This window comes from Delphinapterus leucas, chromosome 10, assembly GCF_059928025.1.
Source record: "Delphinapterus leucas isolate spDelLeu-1000000601 "Yukka" chromosome 10, BTC_Dleu_Yukka2, whole genome shotgun sequence".
In the NCBI taxonomy this organism is placed as follows: Eukaryota; Metazoa; Chordata; class Mammalia; order Artiodactyla; family Monodontidae; genus Delphinapterus; species Delphinapterus leucas.
Window position 1 is genome coordinate 62,736,352 of NC_143138.1, and position 25,833 is coordinate 62,762,184.

The window sequence follows — 25,833 nt, forward strand, 5'->3', positions numbered from 1 at the left end:
GCTTGGGTTCCCTTAAACTCACTGAGCCTCAGTTTCCTCAACTGTAAAATGGGGAAATGACAGCACTTCCCTCATATTGCTGGTGTGAGGTCTCCACGAGGCCAGGGAAAAGTATGACCCAGCGCCTGCCCAAGGTAACTGCTCAGCAGATGTGATCTATGACAACTAGCGTGTATTTTTCAGAATCCTAGAAAATAATGACTCTGTTTTAGAAGGCGGGGCCAGGATGCTGGGTGGGTGTTCCCTGGGCAGCGAGGCTCTGTGGCCCCAAGGGCTTCCTCCTTTTGCAAGCTTTTTTTTGGCACTCTCGCAGCCAACTCTGGGAGGGTTTCCCGGACAGAGGTCGTCGTGGCAGTTGCCTTAAGACGTGCAGCCCAGGCCACAGCCACTAGTGCTCTCTGACCCAGGTCCACTGCAGGCGGCAGCAGCAGCCCCAGCCGGTGCAGCAGCATGGAGCTTTGGGGGCCCTACTTGCTCCTCTGCCTCTTCTCCCTCCTGACCCAGGTCACTGCCGAGACACCTACCTCCAAGGTCAAGAAGGCTGCAAATGTTAAGAAAGGTAAGGAGGGGGGTGGAGCCCCTCCCCATCCTCCAGGGAGCTGGTCGCCCTCTCCTTTGCTGGTCCTCACTCTCCTTCCCCTCCTTCACTTTCCTTCTCCATGAGTCCAGCGAACTTCAATGAAGTACCCCTTGGGATCTGGGAGAGTCCTCCAGCAGCAGGGGCAATTGTCAAAACTGTAAGAGTCACTGGCTCTTAGAATCAGAAAGAAGCTTCCAGATCACCTAAACTGACATCCACTCCCCCACCACCCCAATATTTTACAGAAATCAAACCTTTGGCTCAGAAGTCTGGAGATGTCCGACTCTCATCAGGAGTGTTGGCAGGCTTTGCCTTGGCATCTCCAAACCTCAGGTTTCTCAACTGTAAAATAGGGATTGTGGCATTTGCTCACAACGCTGGTTGTGAGGATTTAATGATAGAAAACATGTGAAGTGTCTGGAACGTAGGATATACTTGATGCACGGCGGGGGCGGGGAAAGAACAAGTTAATTCTTAGTTCTATAGTGTATCACAGCCTCGAGGAAATAAAAATGTTCAAACCCAAACTCGGATAGTGGAGGCAGCTTTGCTCTCCCTCTGTTGCCTCTGGGTTTGGGGTGTCCTTGGGTCGCCTTGGCCTCAGCAAGGCCTGCCCTTGGAGCCCTGCCTGCAGTGAGGTCACCGCGGGCTGTTTTGAGACAACGTTAGTGAAATGCCATGGCAATGATCGGGGCTGTCACCCCCCACAGGGCTCCAAGGGGAGGAGAGAGAGTTCCAGGGGATGAGAGTGCTTATTAAGCAGAGAAACAGGTGGCTGGGGCCAAGAGCACAGAAAAGGTGAGGCAGAGGGGCATGGGCCGCCCTCAGGCCCCTCTCTGAGCCTCTTCTAAATGGACAGCTGCCCACTGGTCACGGACAATGTACATAAGGGCACATTAGGACCATGGAGACCCACAGGCCTGCAACACAGAATGGGCGGATCTGGGTGCTGATAGGAAATAATCCCCAAGGTTCAGTTCATAAAGTAAACAACAAAAAAATTCAATACTTTGAATGGATACTATGCTGACATTGGTTTTGAAAAAGGGACTTATATAAAAAAATATATTTACTTGTATATGCATAGAATTTTCTGGAAGGATCCACAAGAGTTAGTAACAGTGATTACCTCTGGGAAGAAAAACTAGGGAGCTAAGGGCAGACTTGATTGGGAAGGAGACTTTGACGTTCTGAACTGTTTGGGTTTTTTAAAGTTATATGGCTGTATTACCTTTTACAAAACGTTCATTAAAAAAAAAAGAAGACTCACAGCATGCATGGTATGTCCACGAACGTTAGCTGAAATTGCCACCAAGGATGTTCTTTGTAAAGGATACACAGTTCCAAAGGCAAATAACAGAATTTTTGAATGTGGAAAATAGTTGTTAATTTCTCAAGTTTACCAAAGATTTAGTATGTATTTATTTAATCATGTAAATCATGTATTTGATCATATGGACAAGAAGGTCAAACCAGACAATGCCCTGGTCCTCTTCAGCTGTCACACTTGAACCCTAGCTCCATGTGGTCCCCACGGAGGTGGCCCATGGAGGTCCAGGAGGAGGCCCGCAGAACAGCTGACAGAGCAAGAGTGGAGTGTCCTGTCCAGCGCTGCCTCTTGCTGAAACCCACTGCAGCTTGGTTTTCCTTCCTTCGACCTGCTGCCCACCTACACCACACACGCTTACAGAGCTCTTTCTCCAGGTAGGGGCCAGTATACGTGCTGAACACTCTAGCAGACCATTAGCATCCCTGCTCTTAAGATGTGAATCAATTTGCAAACCACGGTGGTTCTCCCTCAGGCATCATCAGCATCATCTGGGAAATACATTAAAATCCAGGCACCTGGGACCCACCCCCAGAAATGCTGGATCATGGGCCTGGAATGGGCCCCAGCATCTGCCTTTCCCACCAGTCTCCAGTGATTCCTGGGAGCAGCCAGGACTGGGAATCAAAGGAACAACCTAGTCAGGGACCAGTGCACAAAAGTGGGGGAGGGTGTCCGGAGGAGGGACAGTCGTGCCCAAGGAGACCCCTCAGTGCCCGCTGAGTGGTGGAGAACAAGCTGGCAGGATGGATGAGGGGAGGAGAGGACAGAATGTGCTATGCCCCCATGCTGGCCCCCCGGGTGGGATGAGAAGGGGGAGAGCCCAGGCTGCTTCTGGGAGCTCATCTGCCCCTGGTGTGGGGTGTGGCCTGAGCCAGCTGTATGGGGGTCAGCCAGACGTGAGGCAGGGAGAGCTTAGGTGGCTGGAGCTCCAGAGGCCATGTGGCCACACCTGGCAGAGGAGCTCAGGTGGGGAGGATGGCCTCACAGGGGGTCACAGACTCTTAGAACAGGGACTTGAGGGCATCCATTTCAATAACATGCATCAGGAATCTGAGGCTCAGAGGTAGTGAGGGGCAGCACAAGGGCTCCGACTCCTAGCCCAGAGCTGTAGAAACACCCAACTCCTACGCCTTCCTCAGTGGAGTTCTGTTAGCACCTTGGTCCTTGGCCAGTCCCTGGAGGGCCCCTCGTACAGTCGGGCACCTTGGTGCAAATCACAAAAGGCTCTCCGCTCTGAGCTGACAAATTATAGAAGAGCATCCCTTTCTCTGGTGTGGTCAAGCAGCACAGCCAGGGCAAGGCTTAGAGGCTGGACATGGGCCCCCACCTGTCCCCTCAGCTGAGTGCCCTTGTGCAGTACCCAACTTTCACAACTTTATGCGGTGCCCTGTGCTGGTACATCACGGGACTGAGTACAGAGCTGCTGTGAACCACTGAGGCAGAGGCCCACTGTGAGGCACACATAACCCAGTCAGGCTAGTTTGCCAGCCCCAAACACTCCCTGTTTTGCCTTGCTCATCTGGGTGTTAATTTCCTCATACTTGGTAAGTCACATCATGAATTTCTATATATGCCAGTATGTTTCTTGCTCACGTTTCCTGTGATTCCCCTGCAAAGGAATCTGGGGTGGACAAAGGTCTGACTTCACCCCTCATACCATGGACTTTATGCAGGCACAGCCAAATGGACCATGGAAGCGCTTCCCCACCCTCTACCCAAGCTGAGCTCAGCCTTTCCTGAAGCTCCTGGGATTTCAGAAAGACTGGGGTCCACCCACTTAGCTCTCAACTTACACATGCAGAGGAAGACATTTCACATCTGCCTCTCATGAATAACTGGCTCCAAACGGGCCTTTGTGCTCAGGAAGGCTCACATTAGGAAACCTGCTGCCATCACAGACGTGGGGAGAACAAGCTTGCAGCCGTGCGGACTCGGGTTCGGGCTGCTGGCTCTGCCAGTTCAGGCGAGTTGCTTCGGTCTGGCCTCAGTTTCCCGTCTGTGAATTGGTGGTGGTGTAGAAGAGACACATTACCCACGTCACAGGGCTGACAATGAGCCCAGCGCTGGTCACATGCTTCATTTCTCTTAGTCTTTATTCTTCTTCAGAGTCCTTGCAGGTGGGGCTATTATCATCCCGTTTTACAGATGAGGACAGTGGATTCAGGGAGGCTGTGGAACTTGCCCAGGTCACCCACATGCATGCAACCTCAGAGCCTGTACACACGTTCACCTGTGCTGCTCCACGTAGCCCCAGGCCGAGTGCCTGCCCTGCTTGGTCCGTGTCTTGTTCGTCCAGCCTGGGGAAGTGAATCTGGGAGGTCTCAAGGGCCCCTGGCCCTGCTTCCTGTGCTCTGTTCTCCTCTAGAGCTGGGAGGGTGGTTGGGTGTCACCGAAGGAGCTGTCTGCACCCTCCACCCTGCTCCTGCAAATCCCAACCCCATCTGATCCCAGCAACTCTCCCGAACAATGCGGTACAGGTCTCACTTTAGCAAGAGCAAGAGAAGGATGGTCCCCCGGCAGAAGGAAAATCATCAGCTATCACTTAGACTACCACCGGCAGGGACAGGGAGAGAGAGAGTATGCCAAGACATCAAGGTCGAGGGGAGTCGTTTCCCTCGTCCCCTTGTGGCTGACAGTGGTCCACCCCTCCCAGTCCCTGCCCTGCCCCACTCCCTACTGCCTTTCTCACGTGTTCGTGATTGTCCCCACTTCCTTCTGACTTCATCCTAGATGCCGTGAGCCCGAAGATGCTTGAGGAGCTCAAGGCCCAGCTGGACAGCCTGGCCCAGGAGGTGGCCCTGTTGAAAGAGCAGCAGGCCCTGCAGACGGGTGAGTGCACGTGGCGACCTCTCTGGGCAGGGGTACATCAGACAGAGGGCCTCAGGCCAGCAGCCAGCAACCCACCTGTAGCCTCGAGCCAGCACCAGGGCCCTGGCTGGCCCCTGTAGTCCAGGGCACTGGATTCACAGAGCCCCCTCCTCAGCCTGCTTCTCTCAGGAAGATCCTCTGACATGTGGAAGCAGCAATGTACCAAAAGGACAACAAGCTCTCCCACAAGAATCCATTACCGCCCACTGGAAGTGCGAGCCCTGCAGTGCTCGTGGAGCAGAGGCAACCCTAATGAACCCCAGGAGACCCTCCACTCAGCCAGCCCCCACAGCCCTACAGGGCGTGAGCTTCATTCCCTGTGTCAGCAGCTTTGCTGAGGCTGCCACTCTTATCATCATCATTATGCTGAGGCAGGATTTATCACCCCTATTTTAAAGAGGGGAACTGAGGCATAGAGAGGTTCTGGTTTTGCCACGCCCACCTGGCTAGTTACTGCAGTTTAGGATGGGAATGGAAGCAGCCTGCCTGGTGCATGCTGGGTGTGAGGAAAGGTGGGCTGTGGTCTTCCTGGCCCTGCACAAACCAGCTAAACCAGGATGGACAAAATACACGGCTGCGGAGCCCCGGGACACAGCTCGTAGCCACCTGCCCTAGCACTGCCTGGCCAGCCTGCCTGGGCAACCTGTTCTCTTTCTCTCCACCAAGTTCCTTTCATATTGTCTCTATTTCCCACACATCTCAAACTCACCTACTTCTTCGTGACCTTGCCCTGGAGAACACAGAATACAGACTAACAATACTACTTAACACATGGGGGAATGTTTAAAATGAGCACAGTGTTGTTCAGGGCCTCAGTTTCCTCATCTGTAAAGTCGAAGGGCTGGGGGTGGACTTGCAGGGCAAGCTCTAAGGTCTCACGTCTAAGCTTTGTGCTTGTGCCAAGACCATGCAACCCAGATGCCACTTGCCTCCTGAGGTGGGTGATGTGGTGGGGACCTCCCCAAGCAAAGTCCATGGCATATGGAGAACTAAACACCCCCTCCATGTCTGCTGATTCCTAGGAGGTTCATGGGCTCCTGGCCTCCTTGGGGACCTTCTCCCTCTCATCACCCTCTCCTTTACTACCACTACCTGCAAATCACCTTGTCAATAACCCCACACAAAGCACTCCTGACCTAACTGAAGAGTTGAGAGAATCAAGGGTTAGGGGAGCAACCCTCCCCTCCCGCCATCTGCCCCTTCCCTCCCCCAATCAGCAAACACACATGAGGTCCTCCCCCCAGCGAGCCTCTGCCAGGCACAAGGAGGCAGAGGTGACCCAGCCGGGGTCCTGCTCTGGGAGCCTCAGTATATTCATGAAATCAATGTATTCACTGGAACCCGCACGTGTAGGAACATAAAGAAGGATTCCAAGCAGAGGGCATGGTAGGAGCAAAGCTATGGAAGGCCAGCCAAGAATCAACAGGATCGGGCTTCCCTGGTGGCGCAGTGGTTGGGAGTCCGCCTGCCAATGCAGGGGACACGGGTTCGTGCCCCGGTCCGGGAAGATCCCACATGCCGCGGAGCGGCTGGGCCCGTGAGCCATGGCCGCTGAGCCTGTGCTCCGCAACGAGAGAGGCCACAACAGTGAGAGGCCCGCGTACAGCAAAAAAAAAAAAAAAGAATCAACGGGATCATGAATAGGCCAGAGTGACAAAATGTCAGTAACGATGGTAAGGCACTGAGAACTGATACTTATTGAGGACTAACTATGTTGGAGGGAGTGTTGCAGGTGGGGTTCCCAAGAAGCAGCCCCGAGGTGGAGTTTAGCCTGCAGGAGGTTTATTAGGGAGCACACCCAGGATCAGCACCTGGGGAAGGGAAGAGACAGAAGGACGCAGGAGTGGGAAGAGTGCCCTGCGCGTCTCAACGAAAGCCTCAGCCAACTGCAGAGGGAGCCCTGACGACGGGAGGGCCCTTCAGAGCTGTCCTGAGTTGGGGCAAGAGGGCTCATGGGCCAGTCACTGGGTACAGGCTGCTCTGGTTAGGGGGCATACCATGGGGGAGGGGGCTGTCTTCCGCTGATGCAATCCCCAAAGGGGCTGAGAGTTAAGAGTTGTCCCCCAGCAGCGCTCCCAGCAGCTGGGGTAGTCAATCCTTCACCCCAAGGGGGTCTTGGTGGCGTGTCAGAGTCCCCAGCAGGAAGGAAAGGCAGTGTGGCGCCAGGCTGGGAAGGGCAATGAAACCTGGCTAGGATGAGCTGCAGGATAGCATGTGGTAGGGCTGGCTGCCTTGGGACGGCATCTGTGAGTAAAGACACCTCTGTGATGCTGCAGGCCCGGAGTTCAGAGCTCCAGGAGTGTCAGGTGCTCACGGGGACATGGAGATGTGTGTTAAGTGAAAGCAACTGAGTGAGAGGGTGAGTGAGTGAGGGGATGGGGGTGGGGTGGAGTGCAGACCTGCCCCTAACACTTTTGGGGTCAGCAGCAAGAGGACAAATGGAGGCATGTACCCCAACTGCCTAAACATTTAAGTTACAAACCCAGCTGAAGAACAAACTGCTGGGACTTCCCTGGTGGTCCAGTGGTTAGGACTCCACGCTTCCAATGCAGGGGGCCCGGGTTCGATCCCTGGTCAGGGAACTAGATCCCGCATGCTGCACGAAGATCCCGTGTGCCACAACTAAGACCCGGTGCAGCCAAATAAATAAATAAATATTAAAAAAAAAAACAAACACCAAACTGCTAAGTAAAAACATTCTATGCTCCTAAGCTGACCAAATATATACCTTCATCACAACCTTTGAGACCAGATTCAAATTTAGAATCTTGGACTCGAGTTCCATGCCTGAGAGAGCTAGCCCCTGGCCCACCACCTGGGCCATCTCCTCTGTCCCAGGGGCTTGCCCGTCTCAGCTCTGTCCTCCCAGTCGCCACCCCAGAAGAGGCCCCTGGCAGACTCTGGGAGCTTGCTTGGGCCCCTGGGTCAGGGCTTTGGGGTCCTGGGTACCTGGAGTGTGGTCTAGGTTCTGGGTAGGGATGTCCCCTGGCCCTGCAGTTTCTTGATCTTAGGGAGGGTGGGGCTGGAGGAAGATCAGAGCAGGTGGCTCCACCTGGGCTCCCCGGGAAGCCCACTCTGAGATGGAGCTCATTTATTAGGGAGAGCCCGGGGTCCCAACTGTGAAGGGAGGGAGGTGTTGGAAGCAGATTGGGCAGAGGGGGAGCAGAGTAGCAGCACAGGCCCAAGGCCCGCCTCTGCCACCCTGTGGAGCCTCCAAGCTAAAAGGCCCCTTCAGAATTATCCTGCTTGGGGGAGAGATGACCCTACCTATTCCCCTGGGCACTGGATGGGGCACCCAGGAGAGGGGTGTGACCTTGACGGAGGGGCCGTGTGCAGCTGAGGGGGCTGACCTCACTCCCAGCAGCAGGGGCTCCACCACCTCTTAAATGGGGATCTGAGATGTGCATCAGTGCCCACCACAGCACGGCCCTCTGGCCTGGGTCTGGAGCCTGTCCAGGGAGGACAGGATGTACAGGGATGGAATGGAGGATGGTGTGACTACCCCTGGCGGTTGGCTCTTGGCTCCGGAACCGTAGGCCTTGGGTGACGTCCATTTCCTCCCCTTCCCCCCAGTCTGCCTGAAGGGTACCAAGGTGCACATGAAGTGCTTTCTGGCCTTCGTCCAGGCGAAGACCTTCCACGAGGCGAGCGAGGACTGCATCTCGCGAGGGGGCACCCTGGGCACCCCGCATACGGGCTCCGAGAACGACGCCCTGTACGAGTACCTGAGCCAGAGTGTGGGCAGCGAGGCCGAGGTCTGGCTGGGCTTCAACGACATGGCGGCCGAAGGCACCTGGGTGGACATGACTGGCGGCCATATCACCTACAAGAACTGGGAGACAGAGATCACCGCCCAGCCCGACGGCGGCAAGGTCGAGAACTGCGCTGCTCTGGCCGGTGCGGCCAACGGCAAGTGGTTCGACAAGCGCTGCCGGGACAACTTGCCCTACGTCTGCCAGTTCGCCATCGTCTAGCGGGCCGAGAGGGGCGAGGGCGGGGGCAGAGTCCGGGGGCGGGGCCAGGGGAGGGTGGGATCGTGAGCCCCGGAAGAGGGGCCGTGGGACCTTCCCGCCCCGCATCCCTACCCCCGCGCGCTGGGGGCCTCCTCTTGCAAATAAAGTGGGTGCAGCTTGGCAGAGAGTGGCTGCGGTCTGTGCCGGGTCCAAGGGGTGGGGAGTCCAGGAGCCCGGCCGGGAGCCCAGGGAGAGGTCGCTTAGAAGGAGGCGAGTAGGGAGGTGATGAAGGATGTCGAGCTGGGCGCAGAGGAGGGGGAGGAGGAAAAGAAGGGGGGGGACGAGGGAACCCCTGACTGCTGCTGCCTTTTTTAAATTAAATAACTTTATATTTCATTGGATTTCCCACTTACAGAAAAGTTGCAAGAATTCCCGTATACCCTTCATCCAGATTCCACAAATATTAATGTTTTCCCATATTTGCTTATTCTTCTATTTTTTCCTGAACCGTTTGACAGTGAAATGCAGACGTGATGCCCCTTTACCCCTAAATATTTCAGCGTGTTTCCTGAAAGCAAGGACATTTTCTCACGGAAGCAGAGCACTGTTATCAAGGTCAGGAAATAAACACTGTTACTATGTTGTTATCTAAGTTACAGGCCTTATTCAGATTTCCAGTCTTCTTACTGCAGACTCCACTTCCTCTTGTTGGAATCCAGCATCCCCTCCACAACTCCAGAGGAGGAGGGACACTCCCACCTGACACCCTCCTGTTAGGGATTCATTTCTGCGGTGGACTGACATGCTGAGTCCTGTCGGGGTGAGAGCACAGGCTGCCCGCGGGGGATATTTGCATCCGCCTTCTTGCCCAACAAGGGGGCTGGTTCAGGAGCCAAATATGACAGTGGCCAACATTGCCTGACTGGTGTGTCCCCCTCCTTCCCGCTCCTCACAGAAAGTTCCACCCTAGCAATACCAGCTACTACTTATTGAGCCCACAGACTCGCAGGCACTCCACCCAGGACAGGCGTGTTATTATCCCAGTTTTGTAGAAAAGGAAGTTGAGGCTAAGGGAAGTTAAGTGACTTCCATTGGTCACACTGCTAGTAAGCAGCAGAGCCAGGATTACAAGGGCCTTGGCCTTTCCACCATCCACCACCGTGATACTTGTCTCACGTTACTGGACCTTCCCTGAGATAAAACATCACAGAAGTGGCCTAGTGACCCCCAGAGGCTATTGGCCAGCTCCTGGTGTGACCTGGCCCATCCAACCATGTAGGCCCAGCTCTAGTGACACCCTTAGGGGAGGTCTTCCCTATCACATCAGCCATGGCATCATCCACTGTGTGGACTTTGCCATATCTTTTCTCCCTGGTTGTCTTCTAGTGTGTCTTGCCTTCAGTAATAAATTGATGATAGTTTGATTTGATCAAGGGGAGTGGGCTGGGCTGAAGTAGGTAGCTTACAATGAACTGTGTGCGTACTTTGTGCCAGACAGCCTGCTCGGCATTGTCACAGAAAGCATCTCATGTAATTCCACAGTTATAGGCAGAGGTAATGATGGATGAGATCCATTATAGGTGCAGAAACTGAGGCTCAGAACAGTAACGTGATTTTTTTCAAGACGGCCTAGTAAGTGAGAAGCAAAAATGCGATGCAAATCTCGGTCTGGCAGCTCTGAATCCTGGGCTCTTTTTACCCCACTCAGCTATCTAGCAGGATGTAGGTGGCCATGGATTTTGTGAAGTTCCCTGCATTGGGTGGATGCCCACAAGAGGGCACCAGGCCTCTGCATGTGAGCATGGGTCCTGGTGGAGAGGTGCCACCGTGGCATTGCCTGCTTCCAGCAGCAGGTGGAAGTATGAGCAAGAGAATCGTTACCCATCTTTAATCAGCCGGGAATGCTCTTACACTTGAGACACTGAGACTTGTGGACTTCAGGCTGGGGTACACCTGTCCTGGGATCCTGTCTTTAAGCTTTGATGTGTTTTTTTATCACAGATTTTTTGCATTAATTTTTTTTTTTTTTTTGCGGTACGCGGGCCTCTCACTGTTGTGGCCTCTCCCATTGCGGAGCACAGGCTCCGGATGCGCAGGCTCAGTGGCCATGGCTCACGGGTCCAGCGGCTGCACGGCATGTGGGATCCTCCCGGACCGGGGCACAAACCCGTGTCCCCTTAATCGGCAGGCAGACTCTGAACCACTGCACCACCAGGGAAGCCCTGCATTAATTTTTATTTTTTAAAACATCGTGTTCGAATATTTTTTATCATAATTACTGAGCTTTTAGGTACTTCCTTAAATTTTGTACCCCAGGGAGTGTCTCACTCACCTCACTATTCCTGGCCCTGGCTACAAAATTTGAATTTTCCAAGGCGTATATAAACAATGATAAAGTATTGGTTTCTAGATCTTCAAGGGAACTGGTTTCTACATCTTCAGCTTCTCCATTACTCTTTACTAGAGCTGATGGTAGAGCCCTCTTTCACAACCATCCATTTCCCTCTTTACTGTGCGTTGCCCTGGTGTGTAAAAAACTCTGAGGATGCACAACAAAGGGATAATTTGAAATACTGCTGTAAGGAGGCAAAAGACTGGGTAAAAACTTCTTTTGCAAGTTCAGTTGTCTCCAGTTCTCTTTCCTCAACAGCCTTGGAGAAGAGCCTAATGCTCACAGACCATGAAAAATACATTCTGATGACAGAGTGCTTTTGACCTGTACCTTAGGAGAAGTTCAAGTATTAAGTGACATCACTCTTTTCAGTGACACCAGCCTACTTATCTGAACAAGATTGGAGTAATATTGATGCTGAGCCCTGCTTCACTCTAGGATACATGAACCAATGAAAGAAAAATCCATCCATCTGATTAAGAGATTCCTATTTAATCATGTGAGAGGGCGGTTTCTGGACGGGTCTTTCTCTGTCTGCTTGTTGGCCCTTAACCAGTGTGCTGGAGCCATGTGCTCAGGTTCCAACTGAGCCTTGCTCTCTCCGCCCTGTCCCATCACCACTGCCATTCCTATTCCTAGTCCTCTTGCATTTGGCTGTTCCTACCACCTTCCTCAGCCTAGCTCATCCCAGCCAAGGGAAGGGAGAGTCAAGGGGAGGAACTACAGATGGAGACCCCCAGTGTGGAGAAGGGGGTGCCCTGAGAGACCTGGGGCTGGTAATGGTGGCCCTTGCTATGGGATCCTGGAGAAGGCCTGTGGGGCATGTTGGCCCCCAATTTCGTCACCTGCAAAATGAGGTTTAGCTTAGATGACCTCTTAAGCCTCTTGAGTCCAGGATTCTGCCCAACTATCCTCGGGAATGTCTTTTGTAGAATTCTCTCCAGAAAAGAAAGCTGTTCGGTGGTTGTTTCCTTGCCCAAACAAGCCCCCGTCCCCTGACGCTTTACTTTCTGCAGCAATCGTGGGCCCTGCTCTCTCTCTCTTAAATCCCAAACAGGTACAAATTCAGATGCCTGGTGGACACCGCCACCTAGGAGTCCTTAGGCACCTAAGTTAACATGTTTCAAAAGAGAACTTGGCATCTCCCACTCAAGTCTGCTTCTCTTCCTGAGATCACCATCTCCATGGGAGGTCCCCACCTTACCAGTCACTCAAGCCCCAGACCTGTGAGGCATCACAGGTGCCTCAGTGTCTGTCACGCTTGAGATCCAAGTCATCAGGACTTCTGGTGATTTTACTTGCTGAGGAAGTCTCAGATCACCTCTCCTGTTCTGCTGCTACTAGGCCCAAGGCTCCTCCTTGACCCTTAAAAATAATATCCTTCCTGGTTCCCATTTCCCACCACATCTCTCCCAGCCTCCCTAAACCATGGCCTTTCCTGCGTAACCACTAGCTAGCTATACAGCAGAGAAGGCTGGTTCAAACTGTGGTCAGAGTCGGCCCCTGGAATGCGAACTTCCCTCCCACACACGTACACATATTTGCTTCAACTGAAGCATTAATGTGTCCTGGATGCCTTAAACCTCTAGGCACATTCTTCTTTTGATTTTGGCTTTGCTGACAGTGGAGATATTAATAAAAACAAAGAAAATGAGCAATGTGTGCATTCCTGATGTGTGCTGGGCACTGACCCACAAGCCCCTTACTATGTCCTGACAACAACCCAGGAATTACCTCATTTCATATTCATAATAACCTAGGAGAGAGGTATTATTAAGCCTATCTTACAGTTGAGGAAAATGGAGTACAGAGAGCATAATTTTTCTAAGAACATCCATGGATGGGGCTGGACTTCCAGCACAGGTCTGTTGAGCTCCAAGGCCCATGTGCCATCTACTATATACATTCAGTTCTTCCTGAATCTTGAAGAAAGTTTTCAGATAATTCATGATGTGATTGTGAAAGTTTTGTGAAAAGGAGTTGATGGTGATGTGCATTGGTGTGTATTTGAGATTGCTGCTAGCGAATCCTGTAAAAACACATTTTCCACCCAGATTTTGCAGGGCTATTTCTGAAGCTTAACGTTAGATTCTACTTTACCTGCTTTCATGGGTGACTCATGAAAAGCATGGTTTATGAGTGTCTCTTTCAGGCTAAAAATCATGACACAATCTACAAAGAAACTAACCATCTTCTCCACTAGAATGTGCTGCTATTTCATACAGTGTGAGAACACAGCCAGGGGAGAAACATCTCAGAGATCAATGCAATCTCCAGATGAAAAGACCGAGGCCCAGGGAGGTTAAGTGACCAGCCAAGGTCAAGCAGCTTGCAAGACAATGAGCCCAAGAGTCTCACTTCGTTAGTAGAAACAGCTTTGTGCAAACCATTTCTCCAAACAGCCACCTAGTAAGTACTGAGTGCCTTCCATGTGCCAAGCACTCTGCCAGGAGCTGGGCCATGAGACCTGGGTCCTGTTCTTGAGGTGTTCACCTGCTTGCTGAGGGACCTGGCATTTTAAGGAGCTCAGAAACAGAGGGATGGGGCTGGTTTTTGCCCGAAGAGTAGCTCTCCTGTTTCGCATTGTTGGGAAAACAACTGTGCAGTAGTCGTAGGAAAATGTCTTTCAGAATAGGACAGACAAGCCAAATAGCTAGGTCAGAGACAAACTGGAAAACTAGTGTTTCCTCCAGTTCATCACCAAGTTTCATCAGGAAAACCTTACACCAGGTTGAAGTTACTCATTGGTAGTGAAATAGGGTCAGGAAGAAACCCTGGATTTGGATTCCAGCTCTGCCACTTTCTAGTTCTGGGACTGTGGGAGAGTCACAATCTCTGAGCTGTGGTTTCTTTGATTGCATGGCTTGAAATGGGAGAACAGAGCATCAGAGCCAAGCTCATAGACATGGATGGAGACAAACTTCTTAGCCTCTCATGTTCACCAACCATGGCTGCCTTAACTGTGGTTACTGCAGTCTCTTCCAATCCCCTCTGAATTATTCTCTCCAAGGCCATGGGAGAAGGCATCAGAGAAGGGCCTGGAATCCATATCTGTTAAGCTGTCACCCACTCTGCTTCCAGAAACCAATTCAACTTTCTGGGGTGATGAGAGGATGTGCCCTCGGAGGTGAGAGCAGAAAACCATCCCTTGGGGACGGTGGTGACCCAGCTTAGGATGAATCTCTGGGGCTGTTTCCCCATCTGTAGAGAGGGCATAATGCCCCTCTCACACCACTGTTGTGAAGACTAAATATACGTAAAGCCTCTTGCCCACTGCTTGGCCCACAATTTTGAAGACCCTGAGAAAGCGGTACTGTATTAAAAAGAGCTTTGGAAATAAGACTGCCGTATATAAAAGATGATAAAAAGCCATGGCTTTTACCTGGGTAGGAAAAGCCACAATGAGCTCAACTGTGACCTAATATCATACTGAAAAGACAATTCTCTTAGAAAGATAGTCTGACAATGTAGTTGGAGCTGAACTAATACGGACCAGGTCAAATTGAAGGTTAGGTCAGTGGTTCTCAACCCCAGCCAGACATTAGAATCACCTGAGGTACTTAAAGAAAAAAACCAAACCCAACAGCCAGGCTTCACTGTAGACTGATTAAATCAATCAGAATCTGTGGGGAGTGGGACCAGGCACTGGGAGTAGTTAAAGCTTTCCAGGTGATTCCGAGCTATAGTGACTGAGAACTACTGACTTAGGTGAAGCTACCTAATCTTAGGTTAAGATTTTGAAAGAAATCCATCAGTTCCAGACTATCTCCCCCCATGGTCTGCCTCAGTCTGAATTTCCTACCATTCTAAGCATTGGACAGTGGTACCCTGCACAGTAACCAGAATTGGCTACAATCAGTTTGGTTACTGTTCTATATTGATTTTGACAGGAAGTAGAGGTTCATCTTGAAGGACTTGGTATAGTAAGTTAATTTCAGTACGAATGTTTATCAGTTAGGATTAGATTTCGTTGCATATAATGAAAATCCAAAATAAAAGAGCCTTAAACAAGACAGAAGTCTAGAGGCAGGTAGTCTAACACTGGTATGGCATCACTATGGTCATAGGGGACACAACGTTCCTTTTATTTTCCCACCCTACTGTTCTAGTGGGGGCTTTTCATCTTTGAGGTCACTTCATGGTCCATGATGGCTGCTGGTGCTCCAACCATTATTATCCACATTATATCCACATCAAGTAAAAGCAAAAGGAGAATGGACAAAAAAGGTCCAGTCAGCTTCTTTAAAGAGCCTTTTTCTTTTATCTCATAGGCCAGAACTTTGTCAAATGTCTATCGGCAAGGAAGGCTGAGAAGTAAAACCCTTTAGGTAGCTTCCTCTATACCCCAAATAAAATTAAAGTTTATTAAGGAAGAAGGGGCAAGTGGTAGGTGACCAGCAGTTTGTGCCATAGAGCCATTGCAGATCCAAAGCCTGAACATGGGAGGGAACTAGAGGCTAGGAGGCAGGAGAATTAAGAGATCTTGAAGGAGGAATGGTGATTCATTCATGTGGTTCCCAAAAACTTGCTGCCGTGGGTCTTTCAGTAAGGGAAGCTTACTTTCAATTGTGTAGCTGGGTCAAGCCTTCATTCCTTTCAACAAGTTCCTAGTTTCTAGGCATGGCCATCTCAGCCTTAGTTTTGGATCAGTCGTCTCATAGGCCAGCCCTTTTCTTGAGGAGCCTGGACCTAGAAGGCTATTACACCCCAGGTGCCTTCCTGCCTGCCTACACCTGGATGGTAGAATCATTATTGCTGGTCCTGAGGCAAAAGCCACAGGGCATATCTTGACAGACCTTGGCTGAATTCTGTGAAGCTTTTTCTTTTCCGCTCCTCTGAGGAGTTAGATGCAGTCAGTTACAGTACCAGCAGGAAGCAGAATCCAACTCAAGTAATTCAAAGGACTATAACGAAAGGGGTACAGGCAGTCGTTGTTTTGCACAGCTCTGATATGCATGAATTTCAATGATCAATAAATTTCAATTATTTTAGTTAAGTAACACCAGTCCCCCAACAAGATGGTTAAAATTTCAGTTACATTTGTATATGAACTGTGAGCAATTGTATAAAGCTGCAGTTGCTAAAGTATAATTGGACGGCTAGCTCATCAGTCCACAAATCACTATGTACATAACAAACGCACAGCATGATCATGACCAATCATGTCACCTCTTTCAAAGCCTGTTGGTGACTGGTCACTGGACATCTGTTACTCAATTCATGCACAGACAGAAAAGTGTGTGGTTGTGTTGCTTCCTTGTTTCCCAGTGATAAATCCATGTGACTTTTTACAAAATGGTTAACTGAAAAAGGGAACTGGCTAATAAAGATGAAAATGCAGCAAGGAAATGCAAAGTGATAATACTGGAAGTAAAATTTGAAGAGCATATTGACGGAGTTACAGAAGAAAGAGCTGACTATGGGAGTGTTGACACTGCTGCCATTGGAGACTTGATATGCAGCTGGAGGAACTTAGGGAAGGTGAACTTAATATATAAATGAATAAGTGAAGAAAATGATGGAAGTGATGAAGATGGCCCAGAGGAAGTGATGCCAGCAAAAACCTGCTGGTTTTAAAGGAACTCTCAAAGGTATTCTGTGACACTGAAAGTAAAAAGGATAAAATAGTGGCAGCTGATCCAGACTTAGAGTATGTCAATTTGCCAAGGCAGAGGAAAGATGTTCACTCTCTATCAAGATATACAACAAGGAGGAGCAGGCAAGCGCTGTTCAAAGCGTTCTTGGTAAGATTTTTACAAAGAAATACTTTTTATCCTCAATGTTTCTAATGCTTCAAATTAGTTTATTTAATATTAATTTTTACTACTTTTTCTCTTACCAATAGTAAGAGGGCTTTAGTGTTTTGACAAACGTTTTGAAATGTCACAGAATAATCATATTTTTTCCCCACTGATTATTAAGGTTGTTTTGCACGGTCATTTTTACAGTCCCAAAACTACTGTGCAAAGTGAGGACTCCTGTATTTACAGAGATGGGGAGCTATCAGCAAACGAGCAAGGGATGGCAGGGCATTCTAAGGCTAGCCACGACAGAAGGCACACGGCAGAAGGGCCGGGGGAGCAAATAGTGCATCTGGAGCCATGAAGCAGGTACACATGGGAAGAGATCTCTGTGTGGAGAGACACAGCCACAGACAGAAAATGCAAGCACAGAGGGGACTGGGAGAAACATCCCACCCTCCTGACTTTGCAGGTGCTTTTCACTGGGTGAATCCAGCTGAAAGGCAGCTTGCAGTAGGACCAGGCAATGCAGTCAGGTCAGACTAGGGCATACAAGAGGGTGGAGGTGGGTGGAGCTTGGAAGGGGGGGCATAAGTACACCTAATGCTGTGCTGTCATTTTTATGTCCATGCCCTACAGTTGAGGACAGAGTTACCTGCCTCTCTGATGCTCAGTAAAAACTAAGTGAACACAGATGGGAATCTAGGTTTTCATTCTCTCAGTGTAAAGCCCCTTCTCATGTCCACTGTGCTCCAGAATTCCCTTAGTGCTGCTTGTCATATTGGCTGGGACACAAAACACAGAGAGTTAGAGGACGATTGGGAGGAGAAAAAGCAAACTCAATGTTTAAAAGAAAAATTTCTATTGACAGCCCCCCAAACTCAGTAGATTTTAAGCAAGATGGGCTAGGAAAGTGTCAAGTTACATTCTAAATACCACTGACAGAATGTCAGGGCAGGCGTGGGTACATCTCTCTCTCAGATGTGACTGAATATAAAGCATGTTGCTTAGGATCAAGTTTTAAAGCATCTTACTTTCTAACATGAGAGTTTCTACAACTTATATAAGAGATTTTGTGTGTTTTAGTTATGTCTTTGGAAAACTACTGGAGGTCTGGGGCGTTCATTAATCAAAAACTTGCTATTTAAATAGGAAAGACGCTCTGGTTGCTCTTCTTCAGAATGCTTGAGTGCTACGAATGGTCTACTGTTAGGAGATGACTGTACATATTGCTATTGCTCTGGGGCTAGTCCATCCAGGAGGTTCCAGTTCCTGGGGTCTACCCACTAAGCCCATTTAAGTTACCCATGCTGCCAGCTTCCTTGCAAAAGGATGGAGAGGATCAACAGGGCAGAGTTTCTCACCCTTGGCACTACTGACATTTTGGGCCATATAATTCTTTGTCATGGGGGCTGTCCAGTGCATCGTAAATATTTAGCAATATACCTGACCTCTACCCACTAGGTGCCAGCAGTACCAGTGTTGGAGCAGGCAGATAGCTAGATAGGAACAGAGAAAGGGGGGCACAGGCCAAATGGCAGGAAACCAAACATCTTGTAGTCAACAGGGGTCCTTGTGCAAAGAAAAGCAGGAACCTCCGGACTGACGGAGAACCATACATTTTGGGGTGACAAGTGTCCTGGAGGCAGGCAAAGAAAGGTGGGAATCTCTGCTGTCTGAAAGTAACCTTTTGCTCATTATGCTCTCATTACAATAAAATTAGCCTTGCAGATAAGGAGTTTCCATAATGCACCGAGGCCATGACACTTCCGATCAAGACTAAATAAGGACAAAATTCCCTCCTCCTCTCCACAAGGTGGAGCTGGGATGAATATCAGGGGCTACAACCCCAGACCCCTCCCTCCCCAGTGTATATTCTGCCCCTTCATTTCTACACCCCCATATAACCTGCTTGCCAAAGAAACTGAACACAGCTACTCACCTGAGACTGACCACTCTCCTTTTGAGAATGTGCTATCAATTAAATAAATCCTCACTTTGCTTTCTTGACCTCCCTGTCTGTCTCTGAATTCTTTCTGCCATAAGACAAGAACCTACTCCCCGATCTTTGGCGAGCAACAGCCAGGAGACTTGCCTCAGCCTCTCCCCTCTCTTGAGCTTGAGAGGCGCTGCCTTACTTCCTGCCATTACTCTCTCTCAACTCTCTCTCCCTCACTCTCTCTCTCTCTTTTGCTTTCTTATTGTCTGTCGCATTTTCAGATCTACTGCCCCAGTGATGGGGTCAAGCCGTAAAAGCCACTAAGATGCTCACCACAAGAAATCTCCCTTCAGAGGATGAGTGGGTCGTGCAATGGACTACAGAGACGGTGGGTCTGTCTGCCCACCTCAAGACAATGTCCACGCAATGTTTTAGGCACACAGTTAAAAGCATAACCCTGGGACTTTCCCGGTGGTCCACTGGGTAAGACTCCGAGCTCCCAGGGCAGGGGGCTCGGGTTCGATCCCTGGTCAGGGAACTAGATCCTGCATGCATGCTGCAACTAAGAAGTCCGCATGCCACAACTAAAGAGCCTGCATGCCACAACTAAGACCTGGCGCAGCCTAAATAAATAAATATTTTAAAAGAATAAGAATAAAAATAAAAGCATAACCCTGCCCCCTCCTCGCAGTTACCCTTATAGGCTTATTACTGGTCCACCTATACCTCACTATCCTTGTCTCGTCTCTGTGTCCCTATCTCACTCTTACTTTTCCACCTTACTCTGCTGGAAATGGGGGTAAAGAAATCTGTCAGGCATTTTCCAATCTTGTCGCTAGGTCCTGCACTTCTCATTGTGCAAGGCATGTCAGGAAAACTTTCTGGCCCTTCTCACAAGCAGCTAGGGACCCCAACCATAGGACCTTTACGTCCTTTGGGTTTGCCTTATCCACCACTTAATTAACCATCATCAGGTTCAATTGTGTGGAAATATAAAATACAGCCTTACTTAGAGTTTGCGCCCTGGCCATGGCAGCTGAGTTCCTTCAGGAGTTCCCTCACTCTGTGGGTGGTCTGTGGGTGTACCCAGGGGTGTTGGGAAGGGGGACCCATGGTGGTAGAAGGATGCCTCAGGCTGCCATTCTTCTCCACCCAGCATTCCGCAGGCCCCCTCCATGGTCCCTCCCGTCCCCACTCCTGCCTTGTCCTGTAGGGGCAGGTCTGCTGTGCTTGCCTCCCCAGGCTTGAGGGATCCTTAATGGCCAGTGCCTGTTTTTGGAAACTTACCACCCTTTTAGAGAAAAGATGCTTCCCTGACTAAATAGGTCCTAGAACCACGAGGATGTCCATTCCAGGGGGACATACCCTGGAACACAGGGATTAATACTGCCATAGAATCTATAGAGAAGCCTTCAGGAAGGTCACTCCTCCTGGGTTCCATGGACGCCAGGATAGGACACAGGCCCCAGGACGCTGGGGCCAGCAGGACTGCCATATGGGGGCGTAGCTAACCCCCTTTTTGGCTAGAGTTGACAGGACTAAGTGGAAGGGGACACCTGGAACCACTCCTGTCTGAGGGGGTCCCTACAGGCCCTTCTAACCCTAGTGCTCCTCTCTGTTATAGGAGCAGCCTCTACCTGAAGGAACGATGGGAAACACCTCCTCCATCTCCAAGGACTCACCCCTCCAGTGCATTCTGAGTCACTGGAATAAGTTTTCTCTAGATTCTTTAAAATGCAAAAAGCTTGTTTTCTTTTATGAAACAGCCTGGCCCCAATATAAACTTGAGGACGATGAGGCCTGGTCCGAGAATAGAAGCCTCAACTGTAATACCATCCTACAGTTTGACATTTTTGCAAAAGGCAGGGAACATGGACAGAAGTTCCTTACGTTCAGGCTTTTATGGCCCTAAGAGAGAACCCGGAGCTATGCAAGTCCTACGTTAGGGAACCTTGCCAGCTGGGACCCATTCAGGCTATGAAAACCCTCTCTAGTGGCATCTCTGGAGGAACAGGTGCCCCAGATAGAAAACCCAAGCCCCAATGCTCTTTAACCACCTTCAGCCCCTCTCCTGCCCTATAAGTCTCTTTACCCTTCTGTACCAGAAGTGCAGCTGGAGCTTCTTTGCCCGCTTCAAGAAGTAGTACACCCCTTTTTCTTTGTCTGACCTCAACCAGTGCTGTACTCGTTCGGGCAGATTCTGGGAGGACCCTAGCCAGTTCCCCAAAGAATTCCAGGGACTGACTCTCTCCTTTGACTTTACGTGGAAGGACCTAAATATTGTCCTTTCCCACTGCTGCACCACTGAGGAAAAAACCCGTATTTGGGCACAGGCTGAAATGTGTTGATGGATTACATGTTGTCCAACCACAATAATACCCTGTGGGCATGATGGCAGTGCCTCTAATGGATCCCAATTGGGACTATAAACCAGGCCAGGCTGGTATCACTAGAAGGGACCACATGACCCTTTGCCTCACTGAAGGGATGAAGCGTAATTAAACCTGTTAACTATGATAAGGTTAAAGAGATCACCCAAGGCCAAGATGAAAATCCAGCCTTATTTCAGGCCCGACTGGTAGATGCCCCTAGAAAGTATATGAATGTGGACCCATACACGTTTGAGGAACACATTGTATTTGCAACCCACTTCATTAGCCAATCAGCCCCTGAAATCCATTGGAAGCTTCAAAAGCTTGCCATGGGGCCCCAAACCCCTCTCAACATTCTAACTGACACAGCCTTTAGTGTCTTTAACAATAGAGACCAAGCTGAGCAAGAAAGGAAGGAACAGCGTGACTTAAGAAAGGAACGACGGCAAGCCAGGCTTTTGGCAGCTGTCATGACAAGACCTCCTGGTCACCCCAAAAGTACTCCCAGAAGACCCCCCCGCCAGGAAAGGGAGCCTGTTTTAGCTGTGGGAGCCCCAAACACTAGAGCAAGGAATGCCCCAGAAACACGTCCCAGCCTTCACCCAAGACACCATGCCCACTCTGTAAGAAGATGTGCCAGTGGAGGAGGGAACTGCCCCCAGCTCTGAAGGGAGTGAGGAAATTCCCCCATGCCGGTCATGGCAGTGGTTGATTGACGGGACCTGGGACCTTCCAAGGCTCCCAAGAAGACAGTCATCATTCCACGGGAGGAACACAGTCATCATTGGGTGACCACTAACGTGGCACGTAAGCTTGTCCAGTTTCTAGTGAACACAGGGCTACTTACTCTGTCCTGACTTCTCATGCTGGGCCCCTTGCCCCTGAAGCCTGCTCTATTGTTGGGGTAGAAGGAAGACCAAATCTAGAACATTTCACCACCCCTCTAACTCGCACCTGGGGAAAGACCCTTGTCACACAAGTTTCTTGTCATGCCTAAATGCCCCAGCCCATTTATTGGGAACGGATTTTCTCTCAGCCTTGGGGGCAACTCTTACTCTCCCTGAAAACCAAAACCAAGGCCTATTTTTGGCTGGATTATGCATTATGGACAGCACAAAATATTCCCCGCAAATTAAAAAAACAAAAAACAAAAAACCTTACAGATCCACAGGTCTGGGATCAGGGAATCCCAGGGAAAACAAAGTTTGTCACTCCTGTAAAAATCACCTTAAAGGAGGCTAATAACTTCCCTTGCAGGCATCAATACCCTCCCTTTCCAGTAAACTCTCCAAGTTTCTCTGCTCTTTTGCTTCTCATGAAATCATGTCCCCTTTAACCACACCCATCCTAGTGGTCTTCCTTGTTATTCACATTGGCACAGCTTCAGCTTACAAACATCCACTCTCAGACACCATAAATGCCATTGCTAAAGTTAATAACTCATCTGACTGTCGGATCTGCCCCCACAGCTGTACATCCCCAAAGGACCTACGTCTTTTGGGACTCCCTGCCTCCTTGAAGGACATGGTGGCGCTAACAGCAAAATATTCTGGGTTCTCATTTACCACCCAGTGCGGTAAGGAAGGACTGGGGCAGGAACCAACTGGAGGCCAAACTCTCTGGAACAGACACTCTCCTCCAAATCAGAGGGAAGGGTATTTCATCTTTCAGGTAAAGCTAGCCTCTGTTATTTACTGCTGTTAGCATTCAGGGACAAGAATTAGGATGGCTTAATGAAACACAGTACAATCACACTCTACCTTTTAGTAATCACAGTTGGGTGACAGTCACCAAGCAGACTGCCAATATCCAACATGTGGGGAACATCACTACCTGGTGGAAGAACCTAGTGACTGGAATAAATAAAACTAAAACTCACAATAAAAGCATAATATTCAATAACAGTTAACAATACACAAGAGAAGGCCAGCATAGGGACTGGACAATATTCCAGACTAATGTTTAATATAAGTAATAACTGTATTCAGATATACTCCAACTTCTCCCTGTTACAGCTGCTGTATCGAAACCTGAGGTGTCGAGGGAAAAAAACTCATGGCTTCAGAAAACTCCAACTTCAAATGACGATGTGGCAGGGATTTCAACCCATCTCACCTGGAGATGAGGACTGCCACCAGCCACTGGATCTACTCCCCACTCTCCATCTCCACCACTGTAAACAACCCCGAGATCCCTATCTCTGACAGACAGCAAGGAGCTCTGGACCCACAGGTAGGGGCAATGCCCGTGCTCACTCGAAGCAGTTACAGAAGATGGACCATCAACCCTTTGCCCCTTAAAGGATTTTAAGGGTTCAGACTCCTTGAAGTGGGAATGTTAGAGCAGGCAGATAGCTAGATGGGAACAGAGAAACGGGGACATGGACCAAATGGCAGGAAACCATACATCGTGTAAACAACGGTGGGGGGCAGGGGGGCTCCTCTGGCAGACAAAGAAAAGCAGGAACCTCTGGACTGACAGGAAACCACACATTTTGGTGTGATAAGTGTCCTGGAGGCAAAGAAAGGTGTGGAAAGGCGGGACTCTCTGGCGTCTGAACGTAACCTTTTGCTCATTATGCTCTCATTACAATAAAACTTTACAGATAAGAAGTTCCCATCAAGCACCGAGGCCATGACACTTCCGATCAAGACTAAATAAGGACAAGGGGTGGTGGTGGTGGTGGTGGTGGGAGATTGGGATTGACATATATACACTAATACGTATAAAATAGATAACTAATAAGAACCTGCTGTATAAAAAAATAAACTAAAATTAAAAAAAAAAAAGACTAAATAAGGACAAAAATTCCTCCTCCCCTCAGCAAGGTGGAGCTAGCATGAAAATCAGGGAATATGACCCCAAACCCCTCCCCCCTCCCCCCCTCGCCAATGAATATCCCACCCCTTCATTTCTACACCCCACATAACGGGCTTGCTAAGAAACCAGCGCAGCTACTCAGCTCTGAGAGCCTACCATCCCTTAAATAAATCCTCGCTTTGCTTTCTTGACCTGTCTCCTCTCTGAATTCTTTCTGCAATGAGAGGAGAGCCTACTCTCCCGCAACACGGGCTCCAGCTGTAACAGCCCAAAATACCTGCAGACATCGCCAAATGTCCCCTGCGGGGCGAAACCACCCCCTGTTGAGAAGCTGAGAAGCAGTAAGGGAGAGGGTACCTGGAAAGCCCTCACAGAAAGAAGCCGTGAAAATAAAATAGCAGTTGAGCCAGACCTTGTTTGTTTGATGCTTTAAATTCCAATTTCTTTCTTTCTCTTCTGTAGAGAGAAGTCTGTGCCTTTATTGGCCAGCCCGCTACTTGAGGGGAACGAAGCGGGAGGAGTGCGTGGCCCCCGTGCCCGGCAGGGCGTGCTACAGGCTTGTAGGTGATGAGAACTTGCCTAGGTAGTGGCCAGTCATCTCAGGGTTGGTTTTCACCTGGCTGAAGGTCTTGCCGTTGTAGACGCCCTCCAGGCTGCCCACCATTTTGGGCAGGATGATCACGCCGCGCTGCACGTCTCCACCACCTCAGGCTCCTCCGTGGGAGGCACCGCCTTCTTGGCCTCGCGCAGGCGCTTCAGCAGCCACTCGAGGGCTGCTTCCTCCGCAGGACGTAGTGCGGCCGCCGCCGCTGACCCGGGCTGTACGGCTGCGTCAGCTACGCGCAGGCCGTGTCCAGTAGCTGGTCGAGGTACACACGGCCGCAGGTGAACTTGCGGAAGGCAAACTTCTTCTGCTCTACCTCCGTCACCTTGTTGGCACTTCCTAAATTCCAATATCATCACTTACTTTACACGACATATAAGGAAACCGTATTTCCCAAGCCAAAATTCAGGACATATGACTTAACAGAGGCTTAAAACAAAAGAAAACATGTCTATGAACGTATTTATTCGCCAGCACTCTACAGTTTAAGTCACACTCGTATAGGTTTTTTTCCCCTCCTCTCTTACCCCTTTTATCCTTTACAGGCATTTCCCTTAACAAATCTCTTGCATGTCTAATCCTGTCTCGGCTCCTGCTTCTAGGAGGAGTTGACCTGTTTCAATGACTGAAAAAAAAAAAAAAGGTATTGGTGAAAGAAGAAACATATGGCCATCGAGGGTGCTGCTCAGATGGCTCTAACAGAACCTGCCGCCAAGAGCAGGAGCTGACTGACAGACAACCTTGGCTGCCACCCGGGGTTACAGGGGCCAGTCTTTCGCTGGCTGCCTCTGGGCAGTGACTGAACTCGGCAGGGGCACCAGCACGGAACTATTCCCGCCAGAGAGGTGACCCCTCTAAGGGGAAAGTTTAGCCTGGGGATTCCCCAGAGGCCTGGCCACGATTTTCTCAGAACTGTGCTGTGGTCTGAGGTTCTTCCTACCCAGTCCTTCTTCCCCCCTCTCTTTACACAGGGTCAGACTTGTACTGCAGAGGGCTCTCTTCAGACTGCGGCTCTGGAGCCTTCACAGGTGTTTCCCCCAATCGATCTCTTGCACTTCAAATCCTATTTTCCTGTCTGCTTCTCAGAGGATCTGACATGTAATGGATTCCCCTAGTTCCACTAAAAAAAAAAAAATTATATAGAGCAATGTAATATGTAGCCAAACTGTATCTGAGGTAATCGAATAGTTATATTACTTAAAATCAGGGATGTACCAGAAAATTGGGATGTACA

At 49.9% G+C, this 25,833-nt stretch overlaps 1 protein-coding gene, 1 non-coding gene and 1 pseudogene across 2 annotated transcripts; 2 read left to right on the forward strand and 1 right to left on the reverse strand.

Moving 5' to 3' along the window:
• The first annotated feature begins 332 nt into the window (after window positions 1-332).
• CLEC3B (C-type lectin domain family 3 member B) lies at window positions 333-8,794 on the forward strand. Its single transcript, XM_022573410.3, has 3 exons — window positions 333-559; window positions 4,641-4,739; window positions 8,352-8,794. Exons 1-3 carry the CDS (start codon window positions 451-453, stop codon window positions 8,750-8,752), a joined length of 609 nt encoding a protein of 202 aa, XP_022429118.1. The 5' UTR covers window positions 333-450; the 3' UTR covers window positions 8,753-8,794.
• TRNAW-CCA (transfer RNA tryptophan (anticodon CCA)) lies at window positions 7,288-7,360 on the forward strand. The gene has a single exon. It is a non-coding gene; the product is annotated as a tRNA-Trp (tRNA).
• Window positions 8,795-24,488: 15,694 nt separating the features above from the next.
• Window positions 24,489-25,148, reverse strand: LOC111174164 (small ribosomal subunit protein uS19 pseudogene; annotated as a pseudogene).
• Window positions 25,149-25,833: the final 685 nt, after the last annotated feature.